The following is a 21,359-nucleotide window of genomic DNA, read 5'->3' as shown; positions in this document are numbered from 1 at the left end:
TTGCGAGCCACATGCGGCTCTTTGGCCCCTTGAGTGTGGCTCTTCCACAAAATACCACGTGCGGGTGCACACGTACAGTGCGATTGAAACTTCGTGGCCCATGCGCAGAAGTCGATTTTCGGCTCTCAAAAGAAATTTCAATCATTGTACTGCTGATATTTGGCTCTGTTGACTAATGAGTTTGCCGACCACTGGTTTGAAGGAATCATAGCCTCTGTTCCCATAATCATCTATTACTTTTACGTATAAACCAAGTACATTTTTGAACCAAATAGGTCATAAGTCCATTTCTCCATTAAATACTTTGTAATCTGTATCTCTTTCATACACACACACACACACACACACACACACACACACACATTTGACACACCTATCACACCACCATTGACCTACTGCTATACTAAAGCATTTTAAAGCAAAAACATACCTGTCATTTTTATTCTCTTCCCACTCACATATGGGAACAGCATTGGCATTAGTAGCAGCATCCATTATACATGCACTTCCCTTTATATTTTATGCAGTTCATCATACTGTTTTCTATTTAACCTCTTACCTATTGCTTTCAAATTATGCAGAATGTGTCTTATACCCATTTCACAGATAAGGAACCCAAGGCATAGTGTAGGTAAGTGGCTTTGTGCTAGTGAGCTGAGGAGTGGGGACCCAAACACTTATTTTTGATTGCCAGTTTAGTGTGCTAAATGTTATTCCAAGTTTAAACATGCTGAGAAACATAAGAATGTTCCAAGTATGGCAAATTTTTGTGATCCTGACATTATTAAATACATTGTACTTACATATACATTCTAGAGAGAATTTTGTTTATATGGTAATTAAAGCAGCATTTATTGTCACTTAGATTTTGTTCTAGAATAGCCCTTATTACCTATTAGAAAAATAGTTTAGTTTTTTTTAATGTGGAAATCTTAAACCAATTTTTATTTCCAAGTGGATAATGAATGAGTTTAAGAAGGGGTATTGACTTAAACAGAGTAAAATGAGTATTCTAGTAGTCTTTGGAAGGATATACAAACATTTGCTTTGTGTTACAACATTCAACATACTTTCTCATGCCCTTCTTCAAATAGAGTTTTATTCATACTTTCAAATTTTCCAAAGGTAATTAGGAAGTTTCACTTTCTTTTCAATTTTTCTAACCCCTTCCTGAATCTTTCTCCTTTTCTCTATGGCTTTTAGCAAGCCCCTTCTGATTTTCTCTGGTTGATCTGAATTTTTGGGGATCAATCTGTAAGACAAAGGTTTATTTAAAGTGGTTCCCTAACTCCATTGAGGTGTTAAGATGCAGCACCAGCCTAATAAAGGAGCTACATGGCATTAGACCCCATCTTGAACCATATTTACATTTAGGAACACCTGCCAATTGGTTTGGAATTTATAAGTCCTAAACAAATGTCAGACACCCTTTCTTCCCAGAAGAGAAAAAAAAGAGGAGGGGGGACATTAATGTAGAAACAAATTCTAGATGAGAGATATGTTCTCATATTAAACCAAATGGCTGAATAACTCATAGAGTAATGAACTAAACAAAATGTTTCCCCTTGAAAATGGAGAATGATGAGCCCCGGTCAGTTAACCTACCTTAAAGGCTCAAACTTCGAGCTGGTTTTTAAAATCCAAACAGAAACCCAGGAAACCAGAGGTCTGGCATTCGGTATGTTACAAAGGCACAGTGTATAGTTGTGATCACAATGAAAACTTTGACGTTTATTTCCTAAACCTCAAATTGTAGGATCTGAATACATCTTGGAAGAGATGTTTCCTAAAACCCTTCCTATTCTCCAAATGGCTGAATACACGCTGGAAACCCTGATTCTCAGCATGCGCACCAAGTGCCAGTGACTCTGATTCTCAGCATGTGTGCTCAGGGACCCTGATACTTGGCGCGTGCGAGAGGCCGCACTGAGTGCCAGAGACTCCAATTCTCAATTCTCAGTGTGAGCACACGGAGACTCTGATTCCTGGTGCACGCTTGGGGACTCTGATTTTCAGTGCATGCATGCAGGGACTCTGTTTCTCAAAGCATGCATGAGGCCACACTGAGTGCCCATTACTCTAATTCTCAACGCAGGCATGAAGGGACTCATTCTCAGTGCGCGTGGCTCTCGCTGACCCACAGCAGCCACGTGTCTCAGTGTCTGAGCTCTTCAGTGATGCTCTGGTGGTGCAACACTCCCACTGCACATGGCTCAGGCCTCCACAACTCACTGCTTGGACATTTTGGTGATAGCTAGAGTGGGGAAACAACAAAACAATCCCCAAAGAGGGGCTGGGGGGGAGGAAGAGGAATCACCAAGAAAGGAACTAAATGAAACAGAGGCATGCAATATGTCAGAAAAGAAATTCAGAGTAATGGTCATACATTTCATAAATTGGATGGACAAGAAAATCAACAACCTATGCAAAAATCAGGAAGAAATCAAAAGTGATATAGCAACAATAAAAAATGCAATGGAAGGTTTCCACATTAGACTAGGAGAAGCGGAGGTCCAAATTAGTGAGTTACAAGATAAGGTAGAGAAACAAGCCCAATATGAACAGCAACTGGAGAAAAAAATTAAAAAGCAGGAGGAGAGCCTAAGGGAGCTTTGGTACAGCATTAAACAAAGTAACATATGTATAATAGGGGTGCCAGAAGGACAAGAAGAGCAGCAAGGATTAGAGAGTCTATTTGAAGAAATAATGACAGAACACTTCCCTGATATGGGGAAGAAAAAAGTCACACAACTACAGAGAGTCCCAAGCAAGATGAACCCAAAAAGACACACCAAGACATGTCATAATTACAATGGCAAACGTTAACAACAAAGAGAGAATCTTAAAGGCTGCAAGAGAGAGACAGAGAGTTACCTACAAAGAATCCCCTATCAGATTATCAAATGGTTTCTCAACAGAAACACATCAGATCAAAAGGGAATGGAATGAAGTATACAAAGTGATGCAAATCAAAGGACTGAATCCAAGAATACTCTATCAAGCAAGGCTATCAATCAAAATTGAAGGGGAAATCAGGAGCTTCACAGACAAAAAACAGGCTAAGGGAGTTTATCACGACCAAGCCAGCAATGGAAGAAATGCTAAAGGGAATGCTGTAAAAAGAATAAAAAGAAATGGAGGAAGGAACACAGGCATAAAGAATAAAAACGGCTACAAACAAGTACCTATCAATAATAACATTAAACGTAAATGGATTAAATGCTCCAATCAAAAGACATCGAGTTACTAAATGTATAAGAAAACATGACCCAGACTGTTGAGACCACATCCACCTCTAGTGCAGGCCACTTGACTTTGCCATTCTTCCACCTTCGCTGACCCCTACCTCCTCCGGCTCACCATGGATGATGATATTACTGTGCTCGTGGTTGACAATGGCTCTGGCATGTGCAAAGCCAGCTTCGTGGTGAACGATGTCCCCAGGGCCATCTTTCCCCTCCATCATGGGGTGCCCCTGGTACCAGGGCATGATAGTGGGCATGGGCCAGAAGGACTCCTATGTGGGTGATGAGTCCCAGGACAAGAGAGGCATGCTGACCCTGAAGTACCCCATCAAGCACAGCATTGTCACCAACTGGGAGGACATGGAGAAGATCTGGCATCACACTTTCTACAATGAGCTGCATATGGCCCTCGAGGAGCACCCTGTCCTGCTCACTGAAGCTCCTCTGAACCCTAATGCTAACTGTGAGAAAATGACCCAGATCATGTTCGAGACCTTCATTACCCTGGCCATGTACATGGCCATCCAGGCGGTGCTGTCCTTATATGCCTCTGGCCATACCACTGGCATTGTGATGGACTCTGGTGATAGAGTAACCCACACTGTGCCCATCTATAAGGGGTATGCCCTCCCACACACCATCCTGTGTCTTGACCTGGCTGGCCGGGACCTGACAGACTACCTCATGAAGATCCTCACGGAGCATGGTTACAGCTTCACCACCACAGCCGAGCGGGAAATTGTGCATGGCATCAAGGAGAAACTATACTATGTCACCCTGGACTTTGAGCAGGAGATGGCCATCGCCACCTCCAGCTCCTCCCTGGAGAAAAGGTAAGAGCTGCCTAACAGTCAGGTAATCACCATCGGCAATGAGCAATTCTGCTCCCTGAGCCCCTCTTCAAGCCCTCCTTCCTGGGCATGGAATCCTGTGGCATCCATGAAACTACCTTTAACTCCATCATGAAGTGTGATGTCAACATCCATAAGGACCTGTATGCCAACATGGTGCTGTCTGGTGGAACCAGCATGTACCCAGGCATCACCAACAGGATGCAGAAGGAGATCACCAACCTGGCTCCCAGCACGATGAAGATCAAGATCATTGCACCCCCTTAGCGCAAGTACTCTGTGTGGATGGGCAGCTCCATCCTGGCCTCGCTGTCCACCTTCCAGCAGATGTGGATTAGCAAGCAGGAGTATGATGAGTCCGGACCCTCCATCATCCACACAAATGCTTCTAGGCAGACTGTTACTTAGTTGGTTACACCCTTTCTTGACAAAACCTGACTTGCGCAGAAAACGAGATGAGATTGGCATGGCTTTATTTGTGGGTTTTTGTGGGGTTTTTTTTGGCACTAGACTCAGGATTTAAAAACTGGAACAGTGAAGGTGACAGCAATCTGTTGGAGCGAGCATCCCCAAAGTTCTACAATGTGGCCGAGGAATTTGATTGTACATTGTTCTTTTTAAAAAAATAGTCATTCCAAATACGAGAGATACTTTGTTACAGGAAGTCCCTTGCCTGCCCCAAAGCTGCCCACTTCTCCCTAAGAAGGGCCAATCCTCACCCAAGTCCACATGGGGAGGGTGATAGCTTTGCTTTTGTGTAAATTATGTAATCCAATTTCTTTTTTATAAAAACCTTTACTTTATAGCAGTCTGAGACAACAATCTTCCAGTACAACAATTTGTATATAGCACCTGGCTTATTGCAGGTGGTGTATTAAACTTTGAAAACAATTTATAAATCCCAATAAATGAAACACAAAACACCCAGATTTTCACTGGCAGATGCAGAGAATTATCACGCTTGCTCTATGTCCCAGACTGGATATGTGCTATTTATAAAAGTTTCCTGTTTGAACTTGGCTCTGAATCTGTGTACGTTCTTTTCTGAAGCAGACTAAAACTTCTAGTAATCCAAATTTTTAATTGTCACCTTAATACTTGTTCTTTTTGTTTTATTTTGAATGGCCAGCCATCATGGCCCCCCTTTTTGTCCCCAACTTGAGATGTATGAAGGCTTTTGGTACCCTTGGGAGTGGGTTGAGGTGTGAAAGCAGCCAATCCAGGGCTTACCTGTACACTGATGTGAGACCAGTTCAATAAAATGCACACCTTAAAGAGAAAAAAAAAAGAAAACATGACCCATATATATGCTGTCTACAAGAGACCCACCTCAGAACAAGGGACTCACACAGACTAAAAGTGAAGGGATGGAAAAATATCGTTCAAGCTAATGTAAATGAAAAAAAAAAAAGCTGGGGTAGCAGTACTTATATCTGACAAAATAGACCTCAAAGTGAAGTTCATAACAAGAGACAGGAAAGGCCACGTCATAATTCTAAAGAATTGATACAACAAGAGTATATAACTCTGGTAAACATATATGCACCCAATGCAGGAGCCACCAAATACATAAAAAAAAAAACTTCTGGAAGATATAAGGGGAGAGATTGACAGCAATGCAATGCAATCATAGTAGGAGACTTTAATACCCCATTAACACCACTGGATAAATCCTCTAGACAAAAAATCAGCAAATAAACAGCAATCCTAAGCAACTCACCAGATCAGATGGACTTAATCGACATCTTCTGAACATTCCACCCCAAAGCTACAGAATATATATTCTTCTCCAGCGCACATGGGATATTTTCAAAGATAGACCACATATTGGGTCACAAGCAAAGTCTTTCCAAATTCAAGAAGATTGAAATCATATCAAGCATCTTCTCAGACCACAATGGCATAATGTTAGAAATAAACTACAGTAAAAACAATAAAAAAAATTCAAATACTTGGAAGCTGAATAGCATGCTATTCAACAATGATTGGGTTACCAAAGAGACCAAAGAAAAAATAAAAAAACATCCTGGAAACAAATGAAAATGAAAACAAAACAATCCAAAATCTATGGGACACAGTGAAAGCAGTCCTGAGAGGGAAGTTCACAGCATTACAGGCCTACCTCAAAAAAAAAAAAAAAAAACACACAAGAAAACTCTGCAACTTGAAGAATTAGAAAGAGAGCAACAAGAAAAATTCCAGAGTGAGCAGAAAGAAGGAAATAATAAAGATCAGAGTGGAGATAAACGACATAGAGACAAAAAAACACACAAAACAATACAAAAGATCAATGAAACAAAGAGCTGGTTCTTTGAAAGGATAAAAAACATTGGTGAACCTCTAGCCAGGCTCACAAAGAAGCAAAGAGAGAGGACCCATATAAACAAAATCAGAAATGAAAGAGGCGAAATAACAACAGACCCACAGAAATATGAAGAATTGTAAAAAAAAAAAAAAAAATTCTGGAAAGTTGCAGTCCTTCTCCAGCCCCAGTCACCATAAATTCCCCTCTTGCAGTTTCTCCTGAGTACAATAAAGTCAAGACTAGGCCTCTTTATTTGTCATGAAAATCTTCACCCTTTCTAGCAATATAACCCCTAAAGAAAGGAGAGATGAGGAAGAGCCTGGCTGCATATCAAAGCCATGCAAAGTGTTAAAAAAGGTCTGCTGCCCTAGTTTGACAGATAAGACCTCAAACCTCACAAAGATATAGCTCAGGGGGAAATACTGACTGCATAGTTTACAAAGAGAAATGAATTTTCATTTCCCTATGCTCCTCTTGTGTCCTTCCCTGTTAGCTTCCCTGATTGCCTCTTCCCCTTAAATGTTGAAATAAAATTAAATGGCATTTGGACATATTCTAGTAGACCATAATGTTCATATTCACATATACTTACCAAAGCATAAACAAAGCACTAAGAATACTAGCTTTTATTGTTAAGCTATTCTCTTCTCCCAGGTACAACCTATTTCTGAGGTGAGGGATCCCCTTCTCTGGCACTATTGTTAGTTAATTTAGGAAAGTAAGAAAGTTTAAGATTTATTAAAGGGCTGCTTCTCACCCTCTGTAGTGGGGATTTCATTGGCCCTCCCCTCCAAGGACTTAAAAAACCTCCATTACCCAGGATACAGTATCCCCACAGAGTTTGCAAGTATTCATCCTACATGATGACTTATTATCATCCTAAATGTATTCATTTGAGAGACTGGCTGTGAACTCTTAGAAAAGCCCTCTCCAAACCTGGGGGTTATGATGATGATGAACATAAGGACAAAGATGATCAAACTATCTTCCTTTTGTATGGAGTATAGTGAGATTGATCCCATTATGGTGACTTGAAATCTTTTGCTGCTTTTAGTTAAAAAGTGTATCCAAATTCATTTATAAAAAATGTACAATGCAATGATCAAAACCAATGAAGACAATCGTAGACTTCAAGAATTACTAAGCAAGTCATTTTCTGAAGTGTCTTAATTGAATAAAACCTTTTAAGTATTACTTCTTCAGTATTTTGCCTAGTGGCTTAATCAGAATTATTTTGCATTTTCTTCTCTTCCCTTCCTTCTAACTCCTATCAAGAAAGCATCTTTCCAGCTCTGTTTAGATTTCCACCTTGCTAATATTCATTCTGGGTAAATGAAAAGATAAAAAATAATTTCTAACTGTAATGCACTGACAATGTTTAAAATATGAAAACACTTAACCTTACACAGAAACTTTCTGTCATGTTCCTTTTCATATAATTCTTTTTTTTTAATTTTTCATTTTGAACAAGAAGTTCATTTAAATAAGACATTTGACTTGAAGGGAAAACTATCTAGGATACATTTTTTTAGAGTAATGTATCCCTACTTAAAGACAGATTGCCCTACATGTAACAGCTATGTACAAAAAAGTTATAGTATTGTCCTTGGTTTTACAATGATAAATGAAAAACAATAAAATTCTCTAATCAAACAAGGTATGCAAGAATTTTTATGTTGTCCTTTTTTTGTTAAACAGTAAGAGCAAAATAACTTACTGGAATCCTATATATCCTATATAATAAAGAGGTAATATGCAAATTGACCATCACACCCTCACACAAGATGGCCGCCCCATGTGGTCAAAAGATGGCCACCACAAGAAGGCCAGCAGAGGAGGCCAGTTAGGGGTGACCGGGCTTGCATGGGAGGGTAGTTGGGGGCAATCGGGCCCGCAAGGGAGCAGTTAGGTGTCGATCAGGCTGGCAGGGAAGTGGTTAGGGGGTGATCAGGCTGGCAGGCAGAAGCAGTTAGGGGCAATCAGGCAGGCAGGAGCCAGCAGTCCCGGATTGTGAGAGGGAACCCAGATTGGAGAGGGTGCAGGATGGGCTGAGGGGCACGCCCCTCCAGTGCACAAATTTCATGCACCGGGCTTCTAGTCATAACAATAAAAGGCCAAGAGGTGTCACGACCAAATGACCAGTCACCAGGAGGTGCATGAAGCACATCTCGGCCATAACAACCTAACAACCAGTCGCTATGATGCCCACTGTGGCGGATGAACTGGCCCAATCAGGCAGTGGGGCCAGCAGCCAACCTTGCAGCCCCTCCCCGCTGCTGGCCCGCCCCTGATTGGACTCTCCCACCCCAATCAAGAGCCAGGCCTGCAAAAAACAAACAAACAAACAAACAAACAGCCAGGCCTTCTGGCCAAACACCCCCTCCCTCTACCCCCCCGCCAGCTGTGCCCCCAGCCTGCCCCACCATGATAGGCCCACAGCCCCTCCCCCTGGCCAGCTTGTGATCACACCCCCCAACCCTAATAGGAAGTGGGTGGCCAACCTCCTGCATCCCCTCCCCCACCTATCCCCACCTCTGATTACCCCCCAATCCCAATAGGGGCAGGGCTGGCCAGCCCACCACCCACAACCTCTCCCCATGGCCTGCCCCACCCCCAAACAGCCCCCGAACCCCAATCGGGGGTGGGGCCCACTGGCCAATCACCCATGGCCCCTTCCCCCAGCCTACCTGGCCCTGATAGGGGGCCCTGATCAGGCCCTAATACAGGCAGGCTGGCCAGCCAACCTCCTGCCATCTCCTCCTCCTGACAGGCCCAGCTCTGATCTGCCCTGATTGGGGCCAGGCTGGCCGGACCCACCTGTGCACGAATTTGTGCACTGGGCCTCTAGTATGTAGATAAGAGATGAATGAGCATGCCACTAATGGAGAAAGGGGGTATTTTCACAGAACCAGTATTTTTCCCCATCCCATCTCCATTTGATGCCAAGCAAAACATACCATTGGCCATTTAGTTTTAAAAAATGCAAATGCTTGTGCACATATACCAGTTACTTTATGTACAATAAAAGAATGGGGGAGGGGAAATGAAAGAATAAAGAAAACTATACTGTAGCAGTCAGATGTGTTGAAACCAAATTGCAATTTACTAATTGAGAATGACTTCTTGGTCTGGAGGAACAGAGTTCTGGAGTAAAGTAGCAGGTTCCCTTTTTAGTAGACACCTCCTATCTGCTGCTGGAACACATCAAATGTATCTTCATTCTCATTTCCAACTGTGCAGGTATGTCTGTTTCATTGATTGGCTTCCCATCAAATTGGAATCTTATCTGCCTCATTGACAAACCCTGTTGCTCACAATAGGCTTTCATTAGTTACTAAGTGGTGTATGTCTCTTAATCTTAAACTGCACCACAGAACCACCCTGGCCTGCCACCTTCAAATTAATATGATCATTAATTAATCTGATCATTGTTCTCAGTCTTGCCTCCTTCCTTGGGCTTTTCATCAGCCATGGCGAGCGCTGGAGTCTCCTCAGCTGCTGCTTCACAAAAGAGGTACCAACTCCACACCTAACGATCACATACCTTCATATAATCTTTAAAATGAGATGTGTGGGACATAGCTCTTAAGGACTGAAGAGGAAATAAAAATAACTCACTGTTTTATGAATTCACCTAGGCCCTAGGGGACAGTCTTTTACTCTGTAGGTCAATCCCCTTTCATGAGAAAATCAAATGTAATACTAATCCATATGAAATATTTTTTGCTTGTCTCCTAATGTGTGTATTTTTAAAAACTCAATGCTATTTAAAACATTCTTCAATAATAGAAATAGCTTTCATTTGATTACTTTAATCAGGGAGAAATTACTTCCATTTGTAGTTCATCTGTTTTCTTCTCAACTATAAGCCAAATGTTGTACCACAATACTACAGAGTGAAGTAAAAAGTTTGGGAAGATCTGACTCATTCATTCAACAAATATTGGTATAAAAATAATTACATAATAATCATAAAAATGGATGGGTTTTAGTTCAGAGTGGTCCAGTGATCAGCTTAATTTTTTTGTGAGGTTCATAACCTGAGATCCATGGAAGGACTTTAGTGGGTCCATGAATCTCCCAAAACTATTAAAAAAAATGACGTGTGTGCATACAGGTGTGCTTTTATCCATTTTTCTGGGGTGAGGGTCAATAGTTTCAACATATTCTTAAACTGCTGTTAAATATGCACCTTGCACTAAGACTATAGCAAAGGGGTAATTTTAATTTAGAAGACATTAAAATGAAATGAACATGGAATTTTTAAAAATATTTTTATTGATTTCAGAGAGGAAGGGAGAGGAAGAGAGAGACAGAAACATCAATGATGAGAGGGAATCACCAATTGGCTGTGTCCTGCAGGTTGGACAGAGCCTGCAACCCAGGCATGTGCCCTTGACCGGAATCGAACCTGGAACCCTTCCGTCCGCAGGCTGACACTCTATCCACTGAGCAAAACCAGCTAGGGCAGTGATGGCGAACCTATGACACACGTGTCAGCACTGACACGCGTAGCCATTTATGATGACACACAGCCGCTGAGGCGGCCGCATGCAGAGGATGAAACATTTGCTGCTCCTGAGATGAAACATTTGCGACTAGAGTCTTGGAGATCAGAGTCTAACTCCAAGACTCTAGTCGCAAATGTTTCATCCTCCCCTAATAGACACTGTGATGGAGGTCTTTAGGCCAAAACAACAGAAGTCCGGCACAGAGCGTCTAGTTCTGGGACTTCTGGTTAAGCTGGGATCTTTGCCCTCACTTCTGCCAGCAGAGCAGGGAGCAGTGGAACGCAGCGGGGGACGCATCTCTGGGGGCCCTGCCATTACCAGTAACCAAATAACAGTTAACCACAGCAACCAATATCTACTGTTCTGGGGTGTCATGGATTTCTAATCCATCATTACTGAGATAAGTGAGGGGGAAGCTGGGAGAGGCGAGGGTTTGTGGCATGCTATGGGTGCCATTTCCCGCCATTAGAAATAGCGGCAGCCATTTTAATTCACATAAGGAACACCAAGTTGCTCCATAGTGCAGACTCCATTTCACCATTATTACCGTTGTGCATCCTTATTAACCCCTATTTCTGCTTATTAACCCTGCCCTTTCCTAAAAGACAGTTATATGCACCATTTTGTGGTTAGTTAGGCTAGTTAACCCCTAATTGCCTGCAGGCCTAACAAGCTATCTATAATTTTATCTTCTGTCACTGCCCCCCTGATGACGAACCCCAAAAATAAAAAAGTAAGGTTAAGTAAAGGAAGTGGTAGTAGCAGTGGCCGACCTTTTCAAGAGACATGGACTGAGATGTATGGCTTTATAGAAAAAAATGGCAGATCATTTTGCGTTCTATGCACTGAAACGGTAGTAAGCAGAATGTGGAATATAAATAGACATTTTGAAACTAATCATTCCCAGCTCTTGGAAAAAAGTGAGGATGAAAGGAAGGAATACATTTCCAGGCAGCTACACCTTTATAAGAGCCCATCTAATTCCATCCTTAAATTTATGAAAGGCTCTACAAATTTATCATCTGCAAGTTTGAGCATTGCTCACTCTATAACTCAGCATGGAAAAGCGCTCAGTGAGAGAGAATTTATTAAAGAAACTCTCCTAAGATGTGCACCAGTTCTATTTCATGATATGCAAAATAAAGATGCAATTATTAAGAGAATATCTGAGTTACCACTCAGTATAAATATCATAAAAGACGGAATAATGAGACTGAACATAAACGTACAACATCAATTAAAGAGAGACAAGGAAGTGTAAATATTTTTCGATCTCTCTTGATGAAACTACTGATGTCACATCACATGCTCAGTCGGCCATTATTGGTCGATATTCTGATGGTCTCACAATGAGAGAAGAGTTGATAAAGTTAGTATCAGTGTCAACAAGTAAATCAGGAAGCGAAATATGTAAGGTTGTTATACAAACATTTCGTGACCTAAACATTGATATCTCTAAAGTTGTGTCAGTGACGACAGATGGGGCACCAAATATGGTGGGGAAAAAAGTCGGATTTGTCAAATTGTTTACAGAAGCTATTGGATATCCGATTGTGCCTTTTCATTGTATTATCCATCAGGAGGCTTTATGTGCCAAGGCAGGATTCACCGACTTAAACGACTTAATGTCAGTTGTTACAAAAATAGTTAATTTAATAGCTGCTCGCCCCCTTCACAAGCGAGAATTTTCGGCACTTTTACTGGAGGTTGATTCCACCTACAGTGGACTGCTGATGTACAATAATGTAAGATGGCTGAGCCAAGGCAAAGTTCTTGAGCGCTTTGTAGAGTGCTTTGAAGAAATTAAGGTATTTCTTGATGATAAGGATCTGGGAAACTTTCCTCAGCTTAATGATGATAAGTGGGTCAACACCCTGATGTTTTTTACAGATCTCTCTGTTCATATTAATGAACTGAACTTAAAGTTACAAGGTTTTGGCAAAAGTATTGACGTTATGTTTGGATACATAAAAGCTTTTGAAAGTAAAGTTAAAATTTTCTAGCGAGATGTAGAAACTAAAACTTATAAGTATTTTCCTCGAGTAACAAAGTATTTTGAGAAGGCCAGTGCAGCTGTACAAAATGAAATGGAACTCTTGCATATGAAGTACCAGCATGTTTTAGACTCGTTACTTGACCAGTTTAGTGATAGATTTAGTCAATTTAGAAGTCTAGAACAGACCATGAAAATAATTAAGTATCCTGATGTAGTAGTCTACAGTAGTTTGGAATTAAATGGTTTCCAATGGATGCAAATTGATGATTTGGAGATGCAATTTGCAGAATTTCAAGACAGTATCTGGGCTCAGGTATTTGTCGACTTGAGGTCAAAGCTTGAGAATCTGGAAAGGTGCCGCTTGGAGAATCAAGAGGAGTGCCACTAGGAACAGGAAATTTGGAGTGCCTGGATCCGACTACCAGACACTTTTAGCACCCTGAAAAATATAGCAATGGCTTTACTCACAATTTTTCCCTCTACATACTTTTGTGAGGCCTTTTTCTCAGCATTAAATAATATCAAAACCAACAAAAGAAACAGATTGACAGATGAAGTTAGTAGCGCTTGCTTGGGCCTGAAGTGTACAAAATACCAACCTTCAATTGAAGATTTAGCCAATGAAATTCAGCAACAAAAAAGTCACTAATAGGCAGGTTAGTTAAAGAATTCCCCCTCCCCCTCACTTATCTTAGTTCACGGCACCCCACACAAGCTAAATAATATCAAGACAAACAAAAGAAACCAACTGCCAGATGAACAAAGAAGTCACTAAACAGGTAAGTTAAATATTTAGTTTTTGGTTTATTAAATACAATTATATATAACAATTATACATTTATGTTATTTAAACTATAAATATCATGAAATAATGTTTTTTTCCTCAAAGTGACACACTACCCGAGTTATGCTCAGTTTTTTGGCGAAGTTTGACACACCAAGCTCAAAATGTTGCCCATCACTGAGCTAGGGCAATGGTTGGCAAACTCATTAGTCAACAGAGCCAAGTATCAACAGTACAACGATTGAAATTTCTTTTCAGAGCCAAATTTTTAAAACTTAAACTTCTTCTAATGCCACTTCTTCAAAATAGACTCGCCCAGGCCTTGGTATTTTGTGGAAGAGCCACACTCAAGGGGCCAAAGAGCCTCATGTGGCTCAGGAGCCGCAGTTTGCCGACCACGGAGCTAGGGCATGAACATGGAATTTAATAAAACAGCATGCATAGGCTGTTCCAAAATCATTCCATTTTAATTTTTTCATAGAAGTTGGACTGAAAAATCTTGTGAAGGTGGCTTTGTACAGCCAGGTTTGAAGGCTTAGCTAATAATGAAGATACCAGCGTCTAAGGAGTTCCTTTCTCATCTTCTCAGACCAGACTTACCCAAGAAAGAGAGTCTGGCTCATAAAAACAAATTAAAGACTTTTAGTGGACAGAAAATTTATGACTCAAGATAATTTATTTTATCTTGTCCTTTCCTTCAGTGTTCTATCTTCCAAACAACATACTAGTGACTTTGCTCTTCTAAAGTGTTTCAAAACATAATTCTGGACTGGAAGAATCTACTTTTCTATCTTTTTGTGTCTTTTGTTGATGGTTGGGGCTTAGTGAATGGGTGTTAATTATAACCGTAAGGTTAGATATAATAATAGCACTGGGAGTGCCCCTAACCTCATTTTCTACTTAGTCAGCCACCTCACCCGTAATGAAAAAAATATGCAATAGTCTGAGGAGGATAGGTTTTAGTTCTTCCTTGAAAGTTTGGTAAAACTCTCCTGTGAAGCCGTCTGGCCCCGGGCTTTTGTTTGCCGGAAGCTTTTTGATGACTGCTTCAATTTCGTCCATAGTTATTGGCCTATTGAGCTGTTTAGATTCTTCCTGATTGAGTTTTGGAAGGTTGTATTTGTCTAGGAATATGTCCATTTCCTCCAGGTTGTCCAGTTTGTTGGAATAGAGTTGTTCGTAGTATTTTGTAACAATCCTTTGTATTTCGTCAGGGTCTGTTGTTATTTCACCTCTTTCATTTCTGATTTTGTTTATTTGGGTCCTCTCTCTTTGCTTCTTGGCGAGCCTGGCTAGAAGTCCATCAATCTTGTTTATCTTTTCAAAGAACCAGCTCTTGGTTTTGTTGATCTTTTGTATTGTTTCTTTGGTCTCTATGTCGTTTATCTCCGCTCTGATCTTTATTATTTCTTTCCTTCTGCTTACACTGGGCTTTTCTTGTTGCTCTCTCTCGAACTAAAACCTATCCTCCTCAGACTATTCCAAAAAATTCAAGAGGAAGGAACACTTCCAGGCTCCTTCTATGAAGCTAGCATCACCCTAATACCAAAACCAGATAAAGACAACACAATGAAAGAGAATTACAGACCAATATCCCTCATGAACATAGATGCCAAAATTCTCAACAAAATCCTAGCAAATCGGCTCAAGCAATACATCAGAAAGATTATACATCATGACCAAGTAGGATTTATCCCAGGAATGCAAGGATGGTACAATATCCGCAAATCAATAAATGTGATACATCACATAAACAAATTGAGAGATAAAAACCACATAGTCATATCAATAGATGCAGAAAAAGCATTTGACAAAATCCAACACCCTTTCTTGATAAAAACTCTCAACAAGGTGGGAATAGAAGGATCATACCTCAACATAATAAAAGCTATATATGATAAACCCACAGCAAACATCATACTCAATGGGCAAAAACTAAAACCATTTCCCCTAAGAACAGGAACAAGACAGGGATGCCCACTCTCACCACTCCTGTTTGACATAGTACTGGAAGTATTAGCTACCGCAATTAGGCAAGAAGAAGAAATAAGAGGCATCCAAATTGGAAAAGAAGAAGTGAAGCTGTCCTTATTTGCAGATGACATGATATTGTACGTAAAAAACCCAAAAGATTCCATCAAAAAACTAATAGACTTAATAAATGAATTTGGCAATGTAGCGGGATACAAAATTAACGCCAAGAAATCTATGGCATTTCTATACACCAATAGTGAACTTAAAGAAAAAGAGACTAAAAAAGAAATCCCATTTACCATCGCACCAAAAAAATTAAGATACCTAGGAATAAACTTAACTAAGGAGGTAAAAGACCTATACGCGGAAAACTACAGGACACTGAAAAAAGAGATAGAGGAAGACGTAAACAGATGGAAGAACATACAATGTTCATGGATTGGTAGAATCAACATCATTAAAATATCCATACTACCCAAAGCAATCTACAGATTCAATGCACTCCCCATCAAAATACCAACAGCATATTTCACAGACCTAGAAAGAACTCTCCAAAAATTCATCTGGAATAAAAAAAGACCCCGAATAGCCGCAGCAATCCTTAGAAAGAAGAATAAAGTAGGAGGGATCTCCATACCAGATTTCAAGCTGTATTACAAAGCCACTGTTCTCAAAACTGCCTGGTACTGGCACAAGAACAGACATATAGATCAATGGAACAGAATAGAGAATCCAGATATCGACCCAAACCACTATGCTCAATTAATATTTGACAAAGGAGGCATGAACATACAATGGAATCAAGACAGTCTCTTCAATAAATGGTGTTGGGAAAATTGGACACACACATGCAAAAAAATGAAACTAGATCACCAACTTACACCATACACAAAAATAAACTCAAAATGGATACAGGACTTAAACATAAGACGGGAAACCATAAAAATACTAGAGGAATCCACAGGCAACAAAATCTCAGACATATGCCAAAAGAACTTTTTCACTGACACTGCCCCTAGGGCAATGGAAGCTAAAGAGAAAATTAACAAATGGGACTACATCAAAATAAAAAGCTTTTTTACAGCAAAAGAAACCATCAACAAAACAACAGGAAAGCCCACTGCATGGGAGAACATATTTGCAAATGCTAGCACTGATAAAGGTTTAATCTCCAACATCTACAGGCAGCTTATGCAACTTAATAAAAGGAAGATAAATGATCCAATAAAAAAATGGGCAACGGACCTAAACAGAATATTTTCAAAAGAAGACAGAAGGAAGGCCAAGAGACACATGAAAACATGCTCAAAGTCACTTATTATCCGAGAGATGCAAATCAAAACAACAATGAGGTACCATCTCACACCTGTCAGAATGGCTATCATCAACAAATGAACAAACGACAAGTGTTGGCGAGGATGCGGAGAAAAAGGAACCCTCGTGCACTGCTCGTGGGAATGCAGACTGGTGCAGCCACTGTGGAGAACAGTATGGAGTTTCCTCAAAAAACTGAAAATGGAACTCCCATTTGACCCAGTAATCCCACTCCTGGGAATATATCCAAAGAAACTAGAAACACAAATCAGAAAAGATATATGCACCCCCATGTTCATAGCAGCACAATTTACAATAGCTAAGATTTGGAAACAGCCTAGGTGCCCGTCAGCAGATGACTGGATCAGAAAACTGTGGTACATCTACACAATGGAATACTATGCTGCCATAAAAAAGAAGGAATTCTCATCATTTGCAGCAACCTGGATGGAGTTGGAGAATATTATACTAAGTGAAATAAGCCAGTCAATGAAAGAAAAATACCACATGATCTCACTCATTTATGGATAATAAAGAACATTATAAACTGATGAACAAAAAGATAGTTACAGAGACATTAAAGCAACAAATAGACTTTCAAATTACAGGGGGAAAGTTAGGGAGAGGGGGGGTAGATAAGAAATCAAACGAAGGACTTGTATGCATGCATATAAGCATAAACAATGGACGCAAAACTCTGGGGGGTGAGGGCATGTGTGGATGTGGGGTGGGGGGGTAATGGTAAGATATGTACACATATGATACCTCAATAAAAAAAAAAAAAGAAAAAGAAAAAAAAAGAAAAAAATATGCAGATTTACTTCCAAACATTTTAAAGCCCACTGTTTAAATCTTACTCTCAATTTGGAATTGCTACCCTACTAATGTATTAACCAGAATTGCCTCCTCATGTAGAGTCCTCCTAATGGAAAAAGTTGGTTCCTTTCCAACTTCCCAACTTTGCTTTTTAGAAGGGAGAAAAAGTGCAGAACTGTGAACAGAAGCATTATTATTGTGCACTAATGCTATTGAAATGTCATTTCCTCCCCAGAGGGATAAAAGTGATAAAGTCAATATTACTAATTTTCTCTGATGACAGGTAGCAACAGGTTGGAGTAATAAGAATGTGATAAAAGAACTACTACAACTGAAAACAAACATCTCCCCACTTTCCCTGTCCAAGATTAACACAGAGTGTCCATTTCCCCTGCCCAGGTATGCTGCTCTCTGGCTTGCTGGTAGGAGCAGATAGGCATCAGGTTGGGACCTCTGGACTTTCCTGCCCGCAGACACAAACCAGCATCCAGTCCCCACACCTTGAACCTCAGATGCTTGCCTGGACAGTTATGAGGGCTTTAACCATTTATTAGTGATATTTGTGCCTACTGAATGTTAGGGTTGATAGCTTATTATGTCCCAGAAGCATGCTGTAGCTTTCTTGCCAATTTCAGCACAGGAAGCAGGAGCATCTTTGAGAGTCTAGGGTGATGAGGCCGCTTTGCCATCGAGGAGGCCTTCATGGCTAAACTGAAAGGTCTGTGGCCAGCTAAGCACCTTGAACCTAGGTTGACCATCATCAGCTTTGGCAGGAAGACAACCCACCCAGATGGGGCAGGGTTTGAAATGGAATGTGCAAACAACAGTGACTGAGCATAAGGACACCATGGCTAGCCTCTCGCCTCATTCACCCATTGATTTTTCCTATGCATCTGTTTTCCTATTCGGTCAACTACAAGGTTGGATCTTAATGCTTGTGGCTTAATACAACCATTGTCCACCCACTTATGCCTTTTACTAATCAGGAAATGGAGAAAAACACAACTTGGGTTTAGTTCTAAGTGGCATGCATATTCTACGTGCTTTGAGCAGAAGCACAAGCGAGGGAGGTCACATGGTTGCTGCTCTTCACCCCGCTGTCAGCCACGCAGTGGACTCCCTTGGTTAAGCTATCCCTGGAGAGTAGGAGGTAGGACAGGCCAAGAGAAGTACAGGATAAGTGAAGAAAGGAAAGGTGTGAGGGCACTGGAATCGATTACTCACCAGTCATCTGTACAGCCTTGCGAATCCAAGCATAAAGGCTGTGGTGTCTTCTGCTGGGAGAAAAGGCAAAGGCGGTGCGGGCGTCTTTGGGGAACAGTGACCTGCCAGCTGCAGCTGGAAGGCTGCCACCGCTGCTTCTACAGCCCTTGGGACCAAGGTTGCTGTTTTCCTATGAGCTGAAAGCGGCTGGGGTCAAGATCATGTGGTTCATGGACACGGTGCCCATTGCACTGGACTGCCCAGGATACAGAGCACTGCAGTCTTCCGGAGGAGGGTTATAAGGTGAGTCCCAGGCTGCCAGCATCAACTGGTGAAGATCTATGCTGGCCACATGAGGGTACTTCATGTAGTGAGTGTAAGGTGGGCCCCCCATGAAGTTGGATACTGGCAGCACACTCCCATAGCCTCCAATGCTGCCAGCCCCAGAGGTGGTGTTGCCTCCTGCGGGGCTCCTGAGAGTGCCCGGGTACATGCCCACTTCTTTTTCCAAAAATCAGCTGCTGTACGTGGTGGCTTGGGCCAATGAAGCAGAGACAGGGTTGAATCATATATGAGCATTTATTCCACTACTGCTGGCAGTGTGGGAGAGCAGCAGATCAGCCACAGAAATCTGCTCTGCAGCTCACCATAAGCCAGTTGCTTATGTAGCAAAAGCACAAAGGAAAAGTAGGCAAAAAGGCAGTTTACAGATATGCAAAAGGACTAGGGCTGTGGTTGGCAAACTGCGGCTCTCGAGCCACATGCCGCTCTTTGGCCCCTTGAGTGTGGCTCTTCCACAAAATACCATGGCCTGAGCGAGTCTATTTTGAAGAAGTGGCATTAGAAGTTTAAGTTTTAAAAATTTGGCTCTCAAAAGAAATTTCAATCGTTGTACTGTTGATGTTGGGCTCTGTTGACTAGTGAGTTTGCCGACCACTGGACTAGGGAGTCTTCAAAGGGCTTAGTGATATGCAAGGGCTGGGGTTACATGGGCAAATAGCCAAAGGGAGTTCCAGATGGGCAGTTAACAGGTAAGCAGGCTGGAGGTCTGCAAAGGCCTGCAGGTATGCAGAAAGGGCTGGGGATCTTCAGAGGGCTGGCATTCTGGTTTCTGCAGCATAGTTGATAATCTTTCCATGATAATAGGCAGCTCCAAATGGGGAGGAAGGGCTGCATCTCCAGGTCAGCTCCAGCCAGGGTAGAAGTGCCTTCTTTAATCATAATAAATAATCATGGTTAATAGAGCATGATTAATATTTCTTACAATACTAGCTGGTTCCCCAAATCCTTTCATTTCAAAGGACAAAGGTTCATTTAACAACTATATTTTGTGTGTCTACTGTGTGCCAGGCACTGTTGTGAGCTCTGGGAATAGAGCAGTGAACAAGAGACAAACATCCCCCCTCTCCCTTCCTATGGTTACATACATTCCAGTGTATGGAAGACTGGATTAATTGGATGTTTTACAAATATGCACAAATTAAAGAAAGGTGAAGAGAGTAGATTACAAAAAAGGAAAGGGAAGAGGGAGAAGAACCATGTGAGTAGTAGCCTTTCTTGTTTTAGGTAAGTTCATTAGTCTCAGATGTCTCTTTATGCCAGGTATGGCTTCTGCCTTACAGCCAGTGCCCTGATCAACATAAATTGATGAACAATAATAGATCCAGAGACAAGGTAGCACTGAACAGACAGTTAAACCTCAGAGAGAAGGTAGGCACGGGGGCGGGAGGGCAGTTTAAAGATCAACCAAAGGATGTGTATACATGCATATTAGCATAACCAATGGACACAGACACTGGGGAGGTGGGGGTGGGAGTGGCAGGGAGGTGTCAATCGGGGGAAAAAAAATACTTTAAACAATTAAAATAAATCATCCTATATAATAGTAGACAAATATGCAAATCGACCATACCTCCAACACACCCACAAGCCACGCCCACAAGCCACGCCCACCATCCAGTCAGAGCAAGTATGCAAATTAACCCAAACCAAGATGGCTACAGCCACAGAGAGCAAGGTTTCCTAGGTAACAGAGGAAGCCAAGCTTTCTGCCAGCCATTGCAGGCCTAAGCCTCCACTCAAGCTACAAAGTTTCAATTATAGAAGGTAAACAAATTCAAACAAATGGCGGCAGAATGGAGCTTGAGAGAGCAGGCCAGGGTTGCCGCTGGCAACAGGGGAAGCAAAGCTTTCCACACACCCTGGCCAGGCCCACCCATTTAAGGCAACAAAGTTTCAATTATAACCCCAACACAAATGGCTGGGGGCCTCGGAGGGAGCCCCAGGCTTGGCTCTGCTCCAGGCTACAAAGTTTCAATTGTAGAAGGAAAATAAATCCCAGATACCAGGGCCTCTGCTTG

The 21,359-nt window shown here is 41.5% G+C and overlaps 1 protein-coding gene and 2 pseudogenes across 3 annotated transcripts in view; 1 reads left to right on the top strand and 2 right to left on the bottom strand.

Moving 5' to 3' along the window:
• Positions 1-19,492, bottom strand: part of CDX4 (caudal type homeobox 4) — a gene marked incomplete at both ends in the record, with an annotated part of 58,763 nt that extends 39,271 nt beyond the window's left edge. Inside the window, 2 exon segments of the mRNA XM_079764545.1 lie at positions 19,021-19,189; positions 19,193-19,492. Coding sequence (XP_079620671.1) covers positions 19,021-19,189; positions 19,193-19,492 — 469 coding nt within the window.
• On the top strand, positions 3,362-4,488 carry LOC307096239 (actin, cytoplasmic 1-like; annotated as a pseudogene). Its single transcript has one exon. The product of its transcript is annotated as an actin, cytoplasmic 1-like (transcript).
• On the bottom strand, positions 9,572-9,873 carry LOC307096159 (small ubiquitin-related modifier 2-like; annotated as a pseudogene). Its single transcript has 2 exons — positions 9,705-9,873; positions 9,572-9,633 (listed from the first exon to the last, which is right to left on the bottom strand). The product of its transcript is annotated as a small ubiquitin-related modifier 2-like (transcript).
• Positions 19,493-21,359: the final 1,867 nt, after the last annotated feature.

This window comes from Cnephaeus nilssonii, assembly GCF_951640355.1.
Source record: "Cnephaeus nilssonii genome assembly, chromosome: X".
Taxonomy (NCBI): domain Eukaryota; kingdom Metazoa; phylum Chordata; class Mammalia; order Chiroptera; family Vespertilionidae; genus Cnephaeus; species Cnephaeus nilssonii.
The sequence above is the reverse complement of the archived record's forward strand: the minus strand, read 5'-3'. Positions and strand labels throughout refer to the sequence as shown.